This window comes from Heteronotia binoei, chromosome 9 (genome assembly GCF_032191835.1).
Source record: "Heteronotia binoei isolate CCM8104 ecotype False Entrance Well chromosome 9, APGP_CSIRO_Hbin_v1, whole genome shotgun sequence".
Lineage (NCBI taxonomy): Eukaryota > Metazoa > Chordata > Lepidosauria > Squamata > Gekkonidae > Heteronotia > Heteronotia binoei.
Window position 1 is genome coordinate 2,909,499 of NC_083231.1, and position 17,189 is coordinate 2,926,687.

The window sequence follows — 17,189 nt, forward strand, 5'->3', positions numbered from 1 at the left end:
GGTGTGTTACTGAAATGGATGAGAATCCTGTTCTACCAGGAAAAAGAATCCTGTAAACTTCTGGCACTTACTCAAAAGGGCATGGAATTGAGAAGTTAGAAAGAGCAAATAGCGTAACAGGCTTGCATACGACTGTAATCTTGAAAGAACATGCAGCTACAAGCCAAAAACAGAGAAATAGGCTTGAAAGACGGTTCAATCTCAGAACTAGTTAAGAGTTTGAAAATAAGGACTTTGGAAGCCTTTTGATTAGCTTTTCTGTAGTGGAAGATTCAGCACCAGTATGTTATCTCACAGGTGGCTCATTGTTATGCAAAACTATCTCAGCAACAATTTAAAGCCTGCACATGCAGCTCCTTGTCTGGATGGGTAGATGCATAAATGGGAGTTTAATCTGGGTGGGACTCCATTGTGAAGGAAGAAGGAAGAAGACACCTCGCCTCATTGGTGTTGCTCAAAAGAAGAAATAAATACATGTTGGGCAGCAACTTGATCAATCTCTTATTTACTTAAAATGAGAGAGAAGTCCCTAAGGGACTATTTATTCATGGATAAAATTTACAACGTTAGTCAGGTATCTGTAAGTATGTTTCATTTTTTAAAAGTGTATGGAAATTAAAACGCTGATTTAAGGAGCTTTCTTTAGTTTTAACAACTTTGAATAGTTCTAGCAAAACTCTATTAGAAGAATTATTATACTTATTTATTACTACAAACTAATAACATAATGTTGAGGTGGAAGGTAATTTCCTCGTACTGTTATTTTCGAATAGTAATTTTAAATGTACGAAGATATTATAAACCATTAATACAGTTTGTTTGTTTGTTTATAGGCTTACTGCTTTTAACGGCTTATTCTAGGTTTAAGGGGTTTTTTGTTTGCTTTTGTCTGTTTATTTACTTTGTAGTGATAGGAATATATATTTTACAAAAGTGATTCAGCAATGAACTATTGTAGTTTGTAAAGTGAAGCAAGGAAAGGTGTGGTACCAGATATGTTATTAAAGAGCAGTTTATGCCAAAGTTACAAAACACAGTTCAGTAATTATTATTTTCATTTTCAACTAGCTCTTGAAGACCAGCTGTTAAGAAGTGTTGGTTTCTTCATAATTTTGGTTGCTTCCTGTAGATAAAAGTGCTTCTGTGTTTGTAATTAACAACAAAAAAGTAGGCATTTATATTCTATTTTTTGTAAAAATACAAAAAGACACTTGGCAACAACACCAACAACAATCTTATGCGTGCTTAATATTAGTACAGAAGCAAGGGAAGTGATCCTTAAGGAAGCATGTTTCTCTTCATTTTGGAGAGCCAGTCATCTAGAAAGTAGGATTGAAGCTCTGGTTCTGGCCTGATTCCCTTCTTCAGTTTGGCTTGTCACAGAATTGAGTGCCAGTCTCTGCACATTTGGTGCCCACCACCTTGGTCTAGAACTCTAATCTGGAATGGGAACTTTTGTTGATTAGGAAGTCTGACATTTGCTCAGTTGTTTAGCTTTCTTTATGGTGTGTCTGTAAAGTGTGAGAAAGCACATTGCCATGTTGCCAGTGTTTCTTGATCCTTTCTCACTGTCTTGCCAAAAATGATGAACTAGAATACCTCAGGGTTTTTTTTCCCATTATAGGTGAGGTTGGATGGGGTCGAACAGAGAATTCTGGGTGCTTTTTCAGTTTCTTGCTGAAAGCCCAGTTTCATGTGCTGGTTATCTTAGGGCAGGACTCTCTTGAATTTTGATGCCCAGATAGATGCCTTGGCTGTTATGATGTTTCGGCCAGTCCTGGCGGCAAGATGACAGGATGGCTGCCATAAAGCACCACCTGCCTGGTTAGTGAAGATCTTGGACACCTGGAGAAGGAGGGAGGGCTCTTTTCTGAGACTGTTTATGCTCTGCCAGCCTTGGGGTTGTGAAAATGCAGCTCTAGATTCCCCCAGAATAGCGGTGGCATTGTTTCATGAGGAAGAGGGAAGACTTGGTTACACTGAAGTTCTCTGCTCACCCCCCCCTCCACAATTGTGTATATTCAGCAATTGGGTTCCAGTTAATACTGTATTCATTTGTATGACATGTGTGAAACTCAAATATTGGGTTCTCCTTTTCCATAAAAAGAGTGAAAATAAATCAAGAAAATCATTAGTTTATGTCTTAACAGGATTTTCCTCTGATGTTTCCCAACTACAGCTTGAACTAAATAATGTAGGGCAAGTTCTTGCTTGCTGCATATCTTTATAAATATAGAGTAATGAAGAACAGAAATTATGACTTATCTGTTAGACCTTTTTTATGTCCAGTATAAAAACCTGGGCTTTCTGATTGATTAGAATATTGTTCACATTTACTAGACGGTTGTACACAGGTTGCAAATCTAATCTGCGTGATTGCAATCCAAATACTTCAGTAATTATGCAGTAATTCTGTTTTGCATAATTTATTCCAAGATGCAGTGGTTTAAATAAGACAATTTGAATTGTGGATTCGTTAAGATTTTAATCATAAAAAAGTAACTGATTTAAACCACTGCTCTAAGATTTCTTCCATATATATGCTCATAATCATGAATTAGTATCAGCAGCATATACTGTCAGTCAACCCAACCAAATCTGAGGATTCTTAAATCCAGAGATTGGAGCTATGAACAGACAAGATGGATCATTTGACAAACCTAAAAAATGCTTTAAATCTTAAAACAAATACACTGGGGAGGATAAAAGCCCCCCAAATGATAAAGGGGATGACTGTAACTTTGAGGAATGGATGCCAGCAGCAGCTGTAGCTCAGGCTTGCCAGATTTCCAGGCTTGGTTTCTGGCGGTAAAAGGCAGGGGAAGGGGGCAGGACCCTTTCTGGGGCTGCTTTGGCCTTTGAGGAAGGAGAGAAGCCTGACAGCAGCCACCTGGTCCCCACTGAGTACCAGATCTGGTTCAGGTTTACTCAGAATCCCACTGTGTTTTATTCAAAGGGGTGTTCTCATGATTGCCCTATAAGCTGGCAGTTACTGAGCAGTGTATTATGTTAGATCCTGTCTTGCATGAGCTAACCAGTGTTCGCAAAAGTAAAACTTCCCTTCACAGCCAGATGTGTCCCTTGAAACTGGGCTCCTGGGTTCAGTGGACTCCCAAGATCAACACTGGGGCAAAGCAGGGGTCTACAGTGGAGAAAGGAATCAAGTGGAACTTTGACCCCCTTTTAAATCTGGATGAAGTGTCTTTCATTAAGTGAAATGTGGTTAGAATCTTAAGACAGCGTTTCATCATGTCATAGAAATGTCTGTATTGTTTGGATCTCAAATGTAATAGGATGGGGAACACAGTGTAAATCTCAACCCAAAAGCTTGTGCTCCCAGGAAACGCTACACAAAAGAATGATAAAGCAATATTCAAAATGGCATAATTCACAAGTACATACAAATGTTTTATATTGGCACAGTCCTTGCTACAAAAAATCTCCTTGCAATAAAGTCCTTACAAACAAGCAGTCTTTTTTTCAATGCTCATTGTTGTCTCCACATAAGTCAATATTCTTGAAGAATGATGTGATGTATAGTAGCCTCAGAATATGATAACACCACACTCTGCGATTTCCGGATATGAAGCGCATTTCAGTTCGTGGCCTCAGGGGAGTCTTATCTTCCTCAGGGGAAAAATTATGTCTGGTACAATCATTCCAAACTCATTACCCAATGAGGGACTTTACACAAACTCTGAATCATGTGAAGCTGTAAGTCTGAGTAAAGTTGTTAATCTGGACCCTGAAAGGAAGCTGTATACAAACTTTTCATTATATGAGTGTGGAATGATTGTACTGAATAGAATTTTTCCCCTGAAGGAGATGACTTACCTGATGAAGGGCCACAGACTGAAACGCGCTTCATATCCAGAAATCGCATAGTGTGGTGTTATAGCATATTCTGAGGCTACTGTACATCACATCATTCTTTAAGAATATTGACTCATGTGGAGACAACATTGAGCATTGAAAAAAAGACTGCTTGTTTGTAAGGACTTTATTGCAAGGAGATTTTTTGTAGCAAGGACTGTGCCAATATAAAACATTTGTATGTACTTGTTAATTATGCTTTTTTGAATTTTGAATATTGCATTATAATTCTTTTGTGTAGCGTTTTTTGGGAACACAGGCTTTTGTGAGTTTGGTTGTATTGTTTGGATGACAGAATATAAATATTTGTAGCTGGCACAATAATGATTAAAATCCATGCTCTTTTGTATCTCAGTTATAATGCTTGACCTCAAGTCACCTATGTTTGCCTTTCTTCTGCGCTTTAAATCAAGTTTCTTAGGCTATGGTTGATCATGGATTTTGTCTGTTCTAAAAAAGTTATGGACACAAATGATATTTATTAGTTTACATGTTTTAAAAATCTGATTTTATTTTCTGTATTCATTCTGGCTTTGCTTTTTTGGGAAGTGAAGACCCTGAAGTCCCAACAACTGAAAATCTTATACAGCCACCTAACTTCTTATATCTCTCCGGCATTGCTTCCATTGTCAAGTAGAACTTTGCAGCCATAAGGGCTGGGGACTTTCTTTTGCTTTTGTTTGTTAAAAGGAAGAAAGCTCAGATTCTCAGGATAGAGAATTCTGCACATTGCCGCATGCTGTTTTTTGCACTTCTGTGGCATGAAAGCATCACACAGCTGTAATTATAGTAATGTTTTTGTGTACATGTGGCTCAGAATTGAATAAAGGATGTTATATTATTTATTAGGGAGGACTTGTTAAATACTGAATTGGCATTTACCTAAACTGGTCCTTTTGTGCAAGATAACTGAGACAATCTGAAGTCATAGCTTTCTGCAGTGGCCGGTTGCTATGGGTAACATAAAGGGAGTAAAATAGAACTTCATGTGCAGTGCTTCTAAACTTTACAGGCATTTTGTATAGGCAGTGAATAGTATTGGGTGGTTGATTTCAGCTCTTGAAAAGCTACTGTATTGAGAAAATGCTCCTTCACCAAAAATAAAGATGAATTTAGGAAGGGTACTGCTGGCAAAAATAACTGCTTTGTCTTATGATGAACAGGTAAGTCATGTGATTTCAATTTCAGCTCACAGTGTTCTTGCATTAGAAATTAGACCCTGAAATCCAGTATTCGAAGTTTAGGGTTTATGTTATGGTTAAGCGAAAGAAAATGTATATTTTTGAAGTCTTACTTTTGCTCATCAAATTTTAGCATAAACCTTAAGTTTACAGAAGATTTTTGAAGATGAGAATTAAGTTGATAAGTCATCTGATTGTGGTGCCAATTGTTTATGTTTTCAGTAGATAACACAAGTTTATATTTTTAGATGGAGGGAAAAGTAGATTTTATTTTTAACTGCTGTTTCATTTGACCTTGCTGACTAGTTGCTATTTTTCAGTTTAACAATAAAGTACTTTATCTTTCTTCTGTTTTGCTGTGGAAAGAAAATAATGTGAATGTCATTTTGAAGTTAGGAAATATAAGCAAATAATTATTGAGCATCTTAATCTATACCATATGTCCATTTCTTCTTCTCACATTCTTGATGTTATTCATTTTGAAAAATGAAGATATTTCACCTCTTTATTCACCTCTTTATTTAATTGACATATACTTTCTTGAATAAGGATGAGATAATTTTTAAAGAGAGTATCTGTACATTTTTAAAATTTCATAATAAAATAAATTTAGTCTGGGACAGAAAATATGGAAGTATTATGTAGAAAACTATCTTTCTGAAAGACACTAATTTCATAGTAGTGGTATTTATGAATGCCATTCTTCATTTATGTGGTTAATGCTAATGATAAAGATTCTCCAGTTGAGATTAGCCATAAAAGAGTTCTGTTTGCAGCTTCCTGGGTTATGGATGAACAACAGGGATGATGCATCTTCCGTTTTCATTTGAAATTAAATTTTAACAATTCCAAATGCATCATAATTTATGTTGTCCATCTGTAACTCAGGAAGTTTAAACCCGGGCTAGGATGCCAAACTCTGGGTCACCACTTTTGCCTTAGTGGCAGCTCCTTGTAGCTGGTGGCATGCAGCACAGGAGAGCTGTCTGTAGTCCTTTTTGCTAGAAGGTGGAAGCTGAAAAACACACATGTAGTGCCTCTGGGTATTCGGAGTACTTCTCATAAGTTTCTGTTGTTGCCCTTACAACAGCCACCTGGGTATTACAGACAGGTGGGATGTAAATATTTTAACTCAAGTCAATAAACACCCCTGTCAGGGAGACCATTATTTGGATCCTCAGATAGGTTTCTTAATAGTAGTAACAGCAGTTTTACAGAAGAGATGCTGAGACTGTGGCTCACCAAAGGCATCCTGTAGCAAGTCCATCACAGGGACCACATCTGAACCAGTGACTCGGGGATGCATGGGAAGTGGCCAAACTAGGTCAGTTTCAAAAGTAACTTTTGAAAAATTCAGTGCAAATCTGATTCCTCTATCTGTGAAATTGACTGGACTCTGAATTTCCTTTCCTGATTGAAATATGCCTCTGTGAACAACTAGGGTTGCCAACAGCCTGGAGAAAAAGCCATACTGCTCCTTTAATAGAAGCTTAATGTGTGAAAATGGGCACTTGAAGCTTTTCCTGGCCTAGAGGTAAATAATATCCCATTTAGTGTTCACTAAAGGGACAAGGCATTTCTCTCTCTCTCTCCCAGGGCTATTGGCAACTGTACAGATAACCCCTCTCCCAGTACATGGATATGGAATGTAGTTCTCATAGCTAATAGCTCTTAGTAGGTCTGCCCCCTACGAATCTGACTTGTTTGCATAAAGCTGTCTAAGGCCTGTGATGTGTAGGAGATCTGTGATCAGGTTTCCTGACACATTTCTTAATGCAACAAAGCAGCCATGAGAGTGGGCAGTTGTTGCACTAAGACAGAGAGGAGGGTTAACCAGACATTCTGTGCTGTGGTTCCAAAAGAAATCCCACCTCCGTCCAGCTCCTTAACTCCAACAGGACAGGGGAACAGAGAAGACACTTGTCTTTTTTCTCTAATGAGGCTAATAGTGATTTTGACTGGCAGCATTTTATGGGGAATCAGTCAGGGGAAGAGGAATAAATCCCTTCCCTTACTCCATCTCACAATTCCAATTGAAATTGGGCCCTCCTGCAGTTGCTTTCAGTTTAAGGTGGGAGCTCTGTAGTGTAATCCAGAATCGTTGGCTTGGTGGATTTCAAAGGGTGTAACTCTTTTAATTTTGCAGAGTTAGTCTTGGATCTCTTATATAATGTGTAATTTGTCCTCAAGTTAGTGGTTATGACTATATCATGTAGAAGTGAATTCTATGAATCAATTATGTGTGCAACTTAATAAGTTCTTGTGCCATAATTTGCATTAGATGTATTTTAGTCCTTTAGGAATACATTATTCTACATTTTCTGAATAGCATTGTTTATGGTGATTTTGGTACTGGTATTGATAAGTCTCACTTTAACACTGAGATGTGTTCAGGCAAGTAGCCATGTTGGACTGAAGCAGCAGAACCAAGTTAGAGTCCAGTGGCTCCTTTAAAACCAACAAAGGTTTATTCAGTGTGCACATGGAAGCATAACACTTGTTGGTCTTTAAGGTGCCACAGGACAGATCTTACTCTGAGATGTGTTTGCCTTTACTTATGTGCATTCTGGGCTCCAGAAAATAAATGCTTACTGAGGTCAGGTTTAGTTACCGTATTTTATAGAAATTAATTATTAAACATATTCCATTGTAAGATTTTAAAATTTAGTGAAAGCTTAGTGCATGGATGTATTAATTTTAATTTCCGTTTGTCCTGTATTTTCTCAGCATTTTTATAATTTGGAAGAGATCTTCAAAGCAGTGTCCGAATGCATGTAGAAAGTTGGTACTCTCACAAAGATAACCTATTGCTGAAAAGTGGTCTTCTGATAGTTGAAAGTATCTATTTACAACATTGGTATCTGAAAAACTCTCAGACCGATTTCCCACTTACCTCACATCGCTCTCACATTCCTCTTCTCAGCGGGGTTTCCTTCTAATTTTACACTATCTGCCCTGGGACTGCAAGTAACATCGGTGTTTTCGCGCGGTAAACAGAAACTGGGTTTTAGAGGTTTCTGTTTGCTGCGCGAAAACGCCAACGTTACTTGCAGCCCCGAGGCAGATAATGTGAAATTGGAAGGAAGCCCTGCTGAGAAGAGGAACATGAGGTGAGTGGGAAATCTGTGTCAGTCTGCAGGCTTTCATATAAACCATTCTCAATACAATGAACAAAATTGTATTTGAATGAGTCAAGGAAGTTTTCAGTCAATGTCCGAAACAAACCAAGCTTCACTTTACTTAAAGAATATTTTAAAAATCAGAGTTATAATGTTTTGATTGCTTTATTTGCAATTTGGTTTGCTGTCTGGCAAACATCATGTAAAAATATTGTAAGGGGGCAGGGCAAAACTATATTTTTTGCCTGAATATGGTAAAATAAGTCCTCCTCCTTTTCCATTCAGTTGTTCGTTGTTCAGTACTGCAGCAAAGCAGCTTTGCATTTGTGTCATATATTCTACAGCAGGGGTGTCAAACGTGAGGCCCGAGGGCTGAATCAGACCCCCAGAATGCTCCTATCATGCCTACACAAGCAACTCACTGTCATCTGCTTCCTCCCCCCTGTCTTGCTCCTTCTGCATCACAGCTTGCTTTGCCAGGCTTGCTCAATTGCACAGGAGCTACAGAGCAAAGCCTTTGTCTGACCAACACATGAAGCAACTTATGTACAAAAGCTTATGGTGCCCAGCTGTTTCGTGTTTTGCTTGGATCTTAGGCTCAAAGCATTGACCATGAGATTTCTGTAATGCATATCAGTAAATCAAAAGTAGGTTTGCAACTTACAGAAACACATCTGAACAACGCCTGAACAGCATAGTCAAGATTGCTACAGCACATTGTCTCCAGATTTTTATGCAGTAATTCCGAGCAAGAGATGTCAGTTATCAGAAACTGTTAAATAAACAAAATATTGCAAGATTGTGTCAAGCATGCATATTTCTATGTGCCATGATGGTTCCTTAGACAAAGAGCAGGTCACCAGTCTCTACCGCCCCCCTCTCCTTTACAACCTTTGGATAAGTAATAAATCCATCTAGCCCAAGGATGTTTACGCTGCAGCCTGGCTGGCAAAGCTGTGATGTGCCTCTCCCCCAGATGCACACAGACAGTCCTTATCTGGTCCCAGAAAAGTGTGAGAAAGGGAGATGTTTTTAATAGCCGAAATTCCTTAGTAATAAAAGAGATACTATGTGTCAAGCATGATATTTCTGATTATTGAATTAGTATGTGTTCTGTGCTCATATCTCCCCCCTCCTTTCCCTCTTTCCCTCTTTTCTGAATAAAGACATCTCTTCAAAGTCCCCCCCCCACACACACACTTGTTAACTCTCAAGGATGCAGGATATGCAAGTAATCTTACTATTGTAAAGCAAAATGCCTCTCTCCTGAATTCCCATACATATCAGCAAAGCAGGAATGTGTGGGGAACAGGAGATGTTGTAGTACCCAAATAAATAGTTGATAGTATGCTTTGAACCTTCTATGCACTTCACATCTGTATGTTATGCTTTTGAAGTTATCTGAACCTTGTCTTTGAAGTAGCCTTTAAGAGGTTATGCTGTGTAACATTCTGTATCACTTCCAAGATATTGTACCTTGGAGCAAGTATTGGATTATCAATAAAACGAGTCTTTGAATTAATAGCTCGATTATTCGAAATACCAATGCTTGACACTATGTAGTAACTTTTGAACCCGTGACTCAAGCTGCATCTGCATGATACCCTTTGAAGTTATCCTATATAGTAACTATGTAACACTGTATACGTCATTACTTCCAAGGATTGTGTCCTTGGTAAAGCTTCTGAGTTCCTACAATAAAGCAACTTTTGATTCAATAACAAAAGACTGTTTATTGAGAAATATCGATGCTTGACAGAGTGATAATATTTTAAGCATCTTTTAAGTTTTAGGTTAATTGTATTTGTCTGTTTCCTTTATAAAGTTTATATTTCTACCACCTGGCATTACATTTTAAGACACACATGGCCAGCCCAACAAGGTCTCTTCTATATCAGATCTGGCCCTCATAGCAAATGAGTTTGAGACCCCTGTCCTACAGGGTAACAGCCAGATCATACATTTCTACTTAAGTGTTACAGCTTGCAGATGTTTTTGCACCAGCGCAGTAAACCAAATCAGCTACATTGCAGGAGAAACCAGACTGTATCCAGGGTTGTGATTGGGTGATTAAAAAGGCACTCAAATTTTACCCTTTTTGTAATTGCACTCATCATATTTTTTAAAATTATGAAATTGATACAGTTCTCTCTTTTAGCATCTGTTCCACTGGGGGCATGTATCCTGATCACAAGATTTGTTACCTGGCTTTATGGGATGCACCTTTATTAAAGAAATTACCTGAGCAAGAGAAAATAAACCTGGAAATTTAAAACTTGTAGCATCCTGCCCGGTTCAGTTGCCTTTCCTTTTAGTTGTTAGCAACAACAGCTTTATTTTAATGCAATAATACAGTCAGTAAAACAAAATATAGCAATTGTAAATATTTGATTAGTAGAGTTTTTTCAGCATCCAGCATCTAGTCTCAGTGGCTACATGTAAAGAGAGATACATTGTTCCAAGAGTAGGTATGTTCTTCCCAATAACAAGGGTAACTAGCTGTTCTACTGAATGTACCATAGCCAGGAGTGCAGTAACTGCATTCTCTTTAAATTCCTTATAAAAATTAGAAAACAATGGCACTTGGGACACAGTCTTTATCACCCCTGCACCATGAAGGCATGGTTGGTCATTTGTAGGGTTGTGCCTGCAACAACCCTCAAGGATTGCAGATGGCAAAATCATGCAACGTGCTAATGTAAAAGCTACAATAAAGGATTAATTCTGGTGTCAGTGAATTTTGGAGGAAGAGAATCACTTTCTCTTAGAATGAGGATCAGATAAATGAAGATTAAACAGAAAAGGCTGAGTGTGAGTAACTGGCCAAGGGCACCCAGCAAGGTTCCATGGCAGAGTGGTGATCTGAACTAGGATCTCCCAGATCCCAGTCTGACACCTGGACCTCTGTGGCGCATTGCACGCAACCAGAATTTGATTTTATGTTCTTTTGAATTGGATCAAGTTTAGTAAGGGTTGCATTAAAGTAGTCAAATCCTTCAGAAGATATAAAAATTGTCTCCTGTATTTTTGACTCTCTGTCATTTGTGGCTGATGATTTTTATGCTGCAATGTGAGGACTAACAATTTGCTTCTGTTATTTATGTGCAACTCATGTTTCTCTCTTTCTCTCTTTGCAGTCTGCAGCTGTGTCTGATGGAGGTAAGCTCAATCTTTCTGGAGGAATGCATGAATGTGTGAAAAGAACCAAGGTTCTTTAAGTAGCTGCTGGGGCAATGGATGACAGATTCAGCAACATAGTGGCAATGCTTGTTTGTTCGGTTGCCCAAAAATCAAAAGGATTTAAGTACTGAGAACTGGTGTTCACAGGGACTTTGGATTCATCATGGTTCTGTGACTATAGATAGAATTTTCTATCCTTGACATAGCACTATCATGAACTGTTGATCACCGAAGGTACCAATGGAAATCTGCTCTAGTGGCCTATTAGTTTCACATTGTTCTCGTCTAGCCCTTTATTTAGGCTTCCATGACCCTCAGGTTTTGATTCAAAAGAGCCAAGAGGGTAGGTCAGAACTGGGGCTCAGAATGGGCACCGGCAAAGGGAGTCTGGTTTAAAAGACTGTGCCAGCTTGATGCCAGTTTTGCTGCTGACACCGTGTCTTGCAAATGCTCTTTGAAGAAATGGTTCAGAAAGGTGAACTGTCTGGGCCAGGAAGGTTAGTCATCAGGTGAACTAATGTAGTGCAGGGATTAAGAGCATGAGCCACGAATCAGGAAGCCTCTGGGTGGTCTCAGCCATGAAAGCAGCGGGTGGCCTTGGATAAGCCATTATTGTTCAACTTCAGACACTCACCTCCACCATTGATAAAGGAGCTTAGAGCCCTATAAGAACAGGCTGGGGTGGGTCTGGTCTCCTGAAAAGATTGTTTATTGCATTTTATCCTACTTGGAGGCAAAAATTGACTCCACAGTAATTCAAACACAGAATAAAATATTTCTGGGTGAGGGGGGTTCTCTCCTGGAATTGGTTTCAGGCATGTCTGGCACCATCTCCTGTGAATCAAATGGCTTTTTCTGCTTCACAAAGATTCAAAACCCAAGAAAAATTCAAAACCCAGGAAAAAAATATCTGATACCAGTGCCAGTACCCACTTTTGAAAGACCAATGTGAGCCTCTTTTTAAACCATCCTCATATGCTTTGGCACAGACTGCACTGAACTCATACTCACAATTTTGCTGGTGAGTAACCTGCCCCATTTTGGAATGTGGGGTGGTGAGAAGTGCCCAGTTGCTTGGCATACTTGTTATTTCAGCCAGCAGAGCTGCCTGCCTTGGATGGATGTGTCCATCAGAAATTCCTTCAGTGTTATGCAGCATGTTTCTTAGAAAGATGCTGTTTGTGGCTTTTCTATGCTGCTGTGGAATCTCAGCAGCCTGACTGGGCATTTTTTAGTTTACCAAAATGGCTACATTCCTTCAGGTCAGCAGAGAGGTTGACTGGGTACTTTTTGTTGCTTACTCAGCTGGCCTGAGTTACCCTGTCTTTTGTTGAGATTATAAACCAGTGACTTGCCTCACCAATGTCTTCTCCCCATTTCTAGTCATTTCCCAGTTTCTGGCCTGGATATGGGTCTAACAGCAGGCCACATTAGGGAATCTATGACTGGCTCTCCCCATTCACAGCCAGATCTTTACAAAGCAGTCGTGTACAAGTGGGAGAAGACTGTAATTTACCTAAAAAATGGCCCTCCACCAGACTTCTGCTAGCTTGTGCAGAGAAGAAGTTAGGAATCCTCTCTGCCAGCTGGGTTAGTGGCAGTTTGATGTGTATGGATTTTATAAGGGAAGTGACATGGGACGAGGCAGCGCTGCCTGCCCCAGTGTCCACATAGGCTTTGATGCAGTTTGTCGTCTTCCTTTTAAGGATTAAATTACCTGCTAAATATTTTAAACTTGGAGCCTGCAGTGATTTGATGGGGACCATTCCCAGGAAAGTCAAGGTGATGATAGCAACTATTGATTGTGGCTGTAAGGTGACAACTTCTGTGGACAGATTTTTTTTTCCTGTGATCAGGAACTGCCATAGAGCCAGCTTGGTTGTAGTGCTTAAGTGTGTGGACTCTATATCTGGGAGAACTGGGTTTGATTCCCCATTCCTCCACCTGTACTTGCAGATGTGACCTTAAATCACACAAGCTCTTGCAGAGCTGTTCTGCTTAAGAGTGGTTTCTATCAGAGCTCTCTCAGCCCCACCTACTTCACAGGGTGTGTGTTGTGGAGAAGGGAAGGGAAAGGAAAGGAGATTGTAAACCACTCTGAGACTCCCAAGTGAAGGGTGGGGTATACATTCAGTCTCCTCCTCCTCCTACAGAAGGATGTGTGTGGCTAATCACACTGATTTACAATTATGCCTGATTTACTAGCACATAAAAAGTGCCCCCTTCAGTGTGCTCCCCCCCAAGAGTCAGATCATGTTGAAATAACCTGGCTGCAGGCTGCGTGAGCTTCCTTGCCTTTACTTGGTGACAGATCAGTACTGCTTGTGGAAAATTGCCCCCTTCAGTGGATCTAGGAGGGGACTGAGAGGATCACCTTGATGGCTCACACCTGGAAATCCCCTCTCCTGCCTCATTATACCTCACCCCACCCGGCATCACTGGAGGCATTTTTCCACTATGATCCTTTCTCAAACTAGGCCATCTCTATTTGAAGAATCCTCTTTTTCAATAGAGATGGCCTAGTTTGAGAAAGAACCTCTGGCTTTTCCAAGCATCCTCTGCTTCCCTTCCCTGAACTCAGAGCAAGTCTTAAGAGTCCAGGTTGATTACTAAGTCAGTCTAGGCAAGGGTTTCCTGCCTTCTCTTTGGACTCTGGCAGTTTTGAACCCATTTTAGGCTTTTGTTTTTTGTGGGGCAAAAATGACCATGATAAGATACCAAAAAAACCCACCCAACATTTTTTTGGGGGGTATTTTGTGTGTGTTTGTGTTTGGAAGTCATGGTGACTTCTGGTGACCCCTGCTGGGGCATGGAGGGTATTCCGAGAAGTGGCTGGATCCAGCCTGCCTCTGCCCCCCAACCCTGGTATTCCAAGAAGATTTTCCATCCAAGTACTTGCCAGGGTCAGCCCTGCTTAGTTTCCAAGATCAGGCTCAGCTGGGCTGTCCAGGTTAGGGACCCAAACTTTATTTTTAATTAACATTTCTGATCCCATGTTTGTTTGTTTTTCTCTTTGCTCAGTAGTTATTTGACCTTTCATCCCTCAGCTTTCATAGTAATAAAGAATAAATGTCTAAATATTGAGGCAGAGAAAAAATAAACATGAATAATAAACCCAATCCTTATCTCCAGGGTAAAAAAATTACGAGAGAGACAACCGTACAGATGTCATCTTTTTTTCCTGACTGGGAGATGATCCAGACCCCAGAACACATAGCTTCATCAGCTAAAACCCCCCATAAGGCATCAGTTTCAGTCTCCGCAGGCCTGGCTCAGGGATTGTGAGAGCCTTGTAACCCCCATTCTTGCTTTTTCCGGATGCCTTGCTGAAGTCTGTGGGTGTTAATTGCTAATTTTATCATTCTGTCATTTGCTTTTTTCTTTGGTTGACTACCAGGAAAAAGTAACTTAGCCATACTAAGCTATAGGTTGTGTTCTGTTTCTTCCCCTGCCAGAGTACAGCTGCTGTAGTTTCATTCCAGTAGAAGGTGAATAATTCATGCTCCTTTAGCAGCAGCAGTGAAAGGTCCATTCGTTAAATTATTGATGTTGCATTTTATAATGCTTCTTGTTAAGTGTGTTGATGGTGTATCTTGTGGGTGTAAGAGACCAGCTCAAAAATATGTAATCCATTGAAGAGCGTTCAGAGGACAACACAGAAATATACTAGATAGCATTAAAGAAGAATAATGTGCCAAATGGTTGAAAGATCATCTACCAAATGTTCTCTAGGAGATTATATCTGCTTTTGGTATGGATACAGAAGGGTGGTTTTCAGTGAGTGGCTGGAAATATTTGGTCAAATGGCATCATAGTGGCTCTTATCAACTGTATCCAGGTAATGCCTTCAGTAATTCTCAGGTAGACTTTAATTTTAGAAGTTTAGTTGGTTTGTGCTGACATTCTCATTTTAACAAACTTTGCATGGAAAATGCTATATTTAACAGTGCGGTCCTGTGCAGAGTTACTTCAGTCTAAGCCCACTAAAATCAGTGGATTTAGACTAGAGTAACTCTGCAAGAATGGCACAGTTGCTTGCTTATATATTTTGAACAAGATAATTTAAATCTGAATGTTTTAAATCCTCTCATAATCAAGGACGTGACTAGGTTTTAGATTTCTACTTCTATTTCATTATTTATTATTCTAAGTAAAAATAATTTTTATGTGCAAATAGGAAAATCTGCTGAATTTGACTGTACATGCAGTGACAGATCTCCCTCTCTTCATTTTGACTTGTAATAATTGTGGAAGTGTTTCCCACACTACATAATGGAATTTATTGTTTTCTGTGTATAAATTACATTTTAAATCATTAGAAAGGTTTTGTTTTGTGCTTCTGCTAGGAAGCAGACACAGAATGAATTTTAAAATTTAAGAACAGATAGGAGCCAGCACAGGTCCTCTCGCCCCAAAGCTGCCCTATCCCCGAGGCTTTGACAACAGAAGAAACATGGGGTGGGGGAAAGTTACCCAGGCAGCTCCCCAATTTTATATCAAATTGGCACAATTAACACTGATATGGGCCATGCTGTGTTGTAATAATGTCTAGTTTGTCTCTTAACTGCAGCAGAGGACTATAAAAGCACTAGAAATACCCATTGAGGGCTCTTTGGAGGGAGAACTGTTTTTATGATTGATCCAATGGGCAGCCGTGTTGGTCTGAAGCTGTTGAACAAAGCAGGAGCCAAGTTGTACCTTTAAGACCAACCAATTTTTATTTAGAACTTAAGCTTTTGTGTGCTCTTAAGCACACTTCATCAGACGAGGAATCCAGCACAGTGAGTAAAGCTATACATAGCTGAGCAGAGCCATACATAGCTGGTAGGCAGTGGCCCAGAATGCAACATGGTACAGATTTAAGAACCAATGACAGTGAAGTAAAATTATCTGGTAGGCAGGGGTTTACAATGTAAAATGGTACAATGACAGAATAGTAAAATTAACAAATTGAGCAAACCTTTGATCTGAATAGCATGAAAGATGCTTCCAGGAACTCCAGGCTCTCCAGGACTTGCTCTGAGAGCAACTCCAACAGGTTAAAGAGGCCTACAAGACAGCCGCTATGGCCCCGAAGACAGTTCATGGAAACCTGCGGACAACCTACACGCCCCTGACCTCATGAAGCAGTTCCACATGGCCTAAAAGGATCTAGGGGTCTTAGTGGATCATACACTGAAGATGAGTCAACAGTGTATTGCGGTGGCTAAAAAGCAAATGCAATTTTGGGCTGTATCAACAGAAGTATAGTGTCCAGATCACATGATGTGATGGTATTGCTTTACTCTGCTCGGGTACGACCTCACCTGGAGTATTGTGCTCAGTTTTGGGCACCACATTTTAAGAGGATATAGACAAGCTGGAACAGGTCCAGAGGAGGGTGATGAAGATGGTGAGGGGTCTGGAGACCAAGTCCTATGAGGAAAGACTGAAGGAGCTGGGGATGTTTTGCCTGGAGAAGAGGTGGCTGAGAGGTGATATGATCACCAAGTACTTGAAGGGCTGTCATATAGAGGATGGTGTGGAATTGTTTTCTGTGGCCCCGGAAGGTAGGACCAGAACCAATGGGTTGATATTAAATCAAAAGAGTTTCCAGCTCAACATTAGGAAGAACTTCCTGACCGTTAGAGTGGTTCCTCAGTGAAACAGGCTTCCTTGGGAGGTGGTTGGCTCTCCTTCCTTTGAGGTTTTTAAACAGAGGCTAGATGGCCATCTGACAGCAATGAAGAGCCTGTGAATTTAGGGGGAAGTGTTTGTGAGTTTCCTGCATTGTGAAGGGACCCTGGAGGTCCCTTCCAACTCTATGATTCTACCCTGACTGGCCTGGCCCGTCTGT

General features: G+C 40.0%; 1 protein-coding gene across 3 annotated transcripts in view; it reads left to right on the plus strand.

Annotated features, from left to right (window-relative positions):
• The window catches only part of RGS12 (regulator of G protein signaling 12), a 128,812-nt gene that overhangs the window by 48,967 nt on the left and 62,656 nt on the right, over positions 1-17,189 (plus strand). The window contains exons 1-2 of one of the 3 annotated variants that reach the window (XM_060246149.1): positions 209-580; positions 11,311-11,332. In XM_060246149.1, coding sequence (XP_060102132.1) covers positions 515-580; positions 11,311-11,332 — 88 coding nt within the window. In that variant the 5' untranslated portion in view covers positions 209-514. Of the gene's footprint in view, positions 1-208; positions 581-4,901; positions 5,037-11,310; positions 11,333-17,189 lie in introns of those variants that run through there. The other 2 variants (XM_060246150.1, XM_060246147.1) reach the window with 2 other exon arrangements.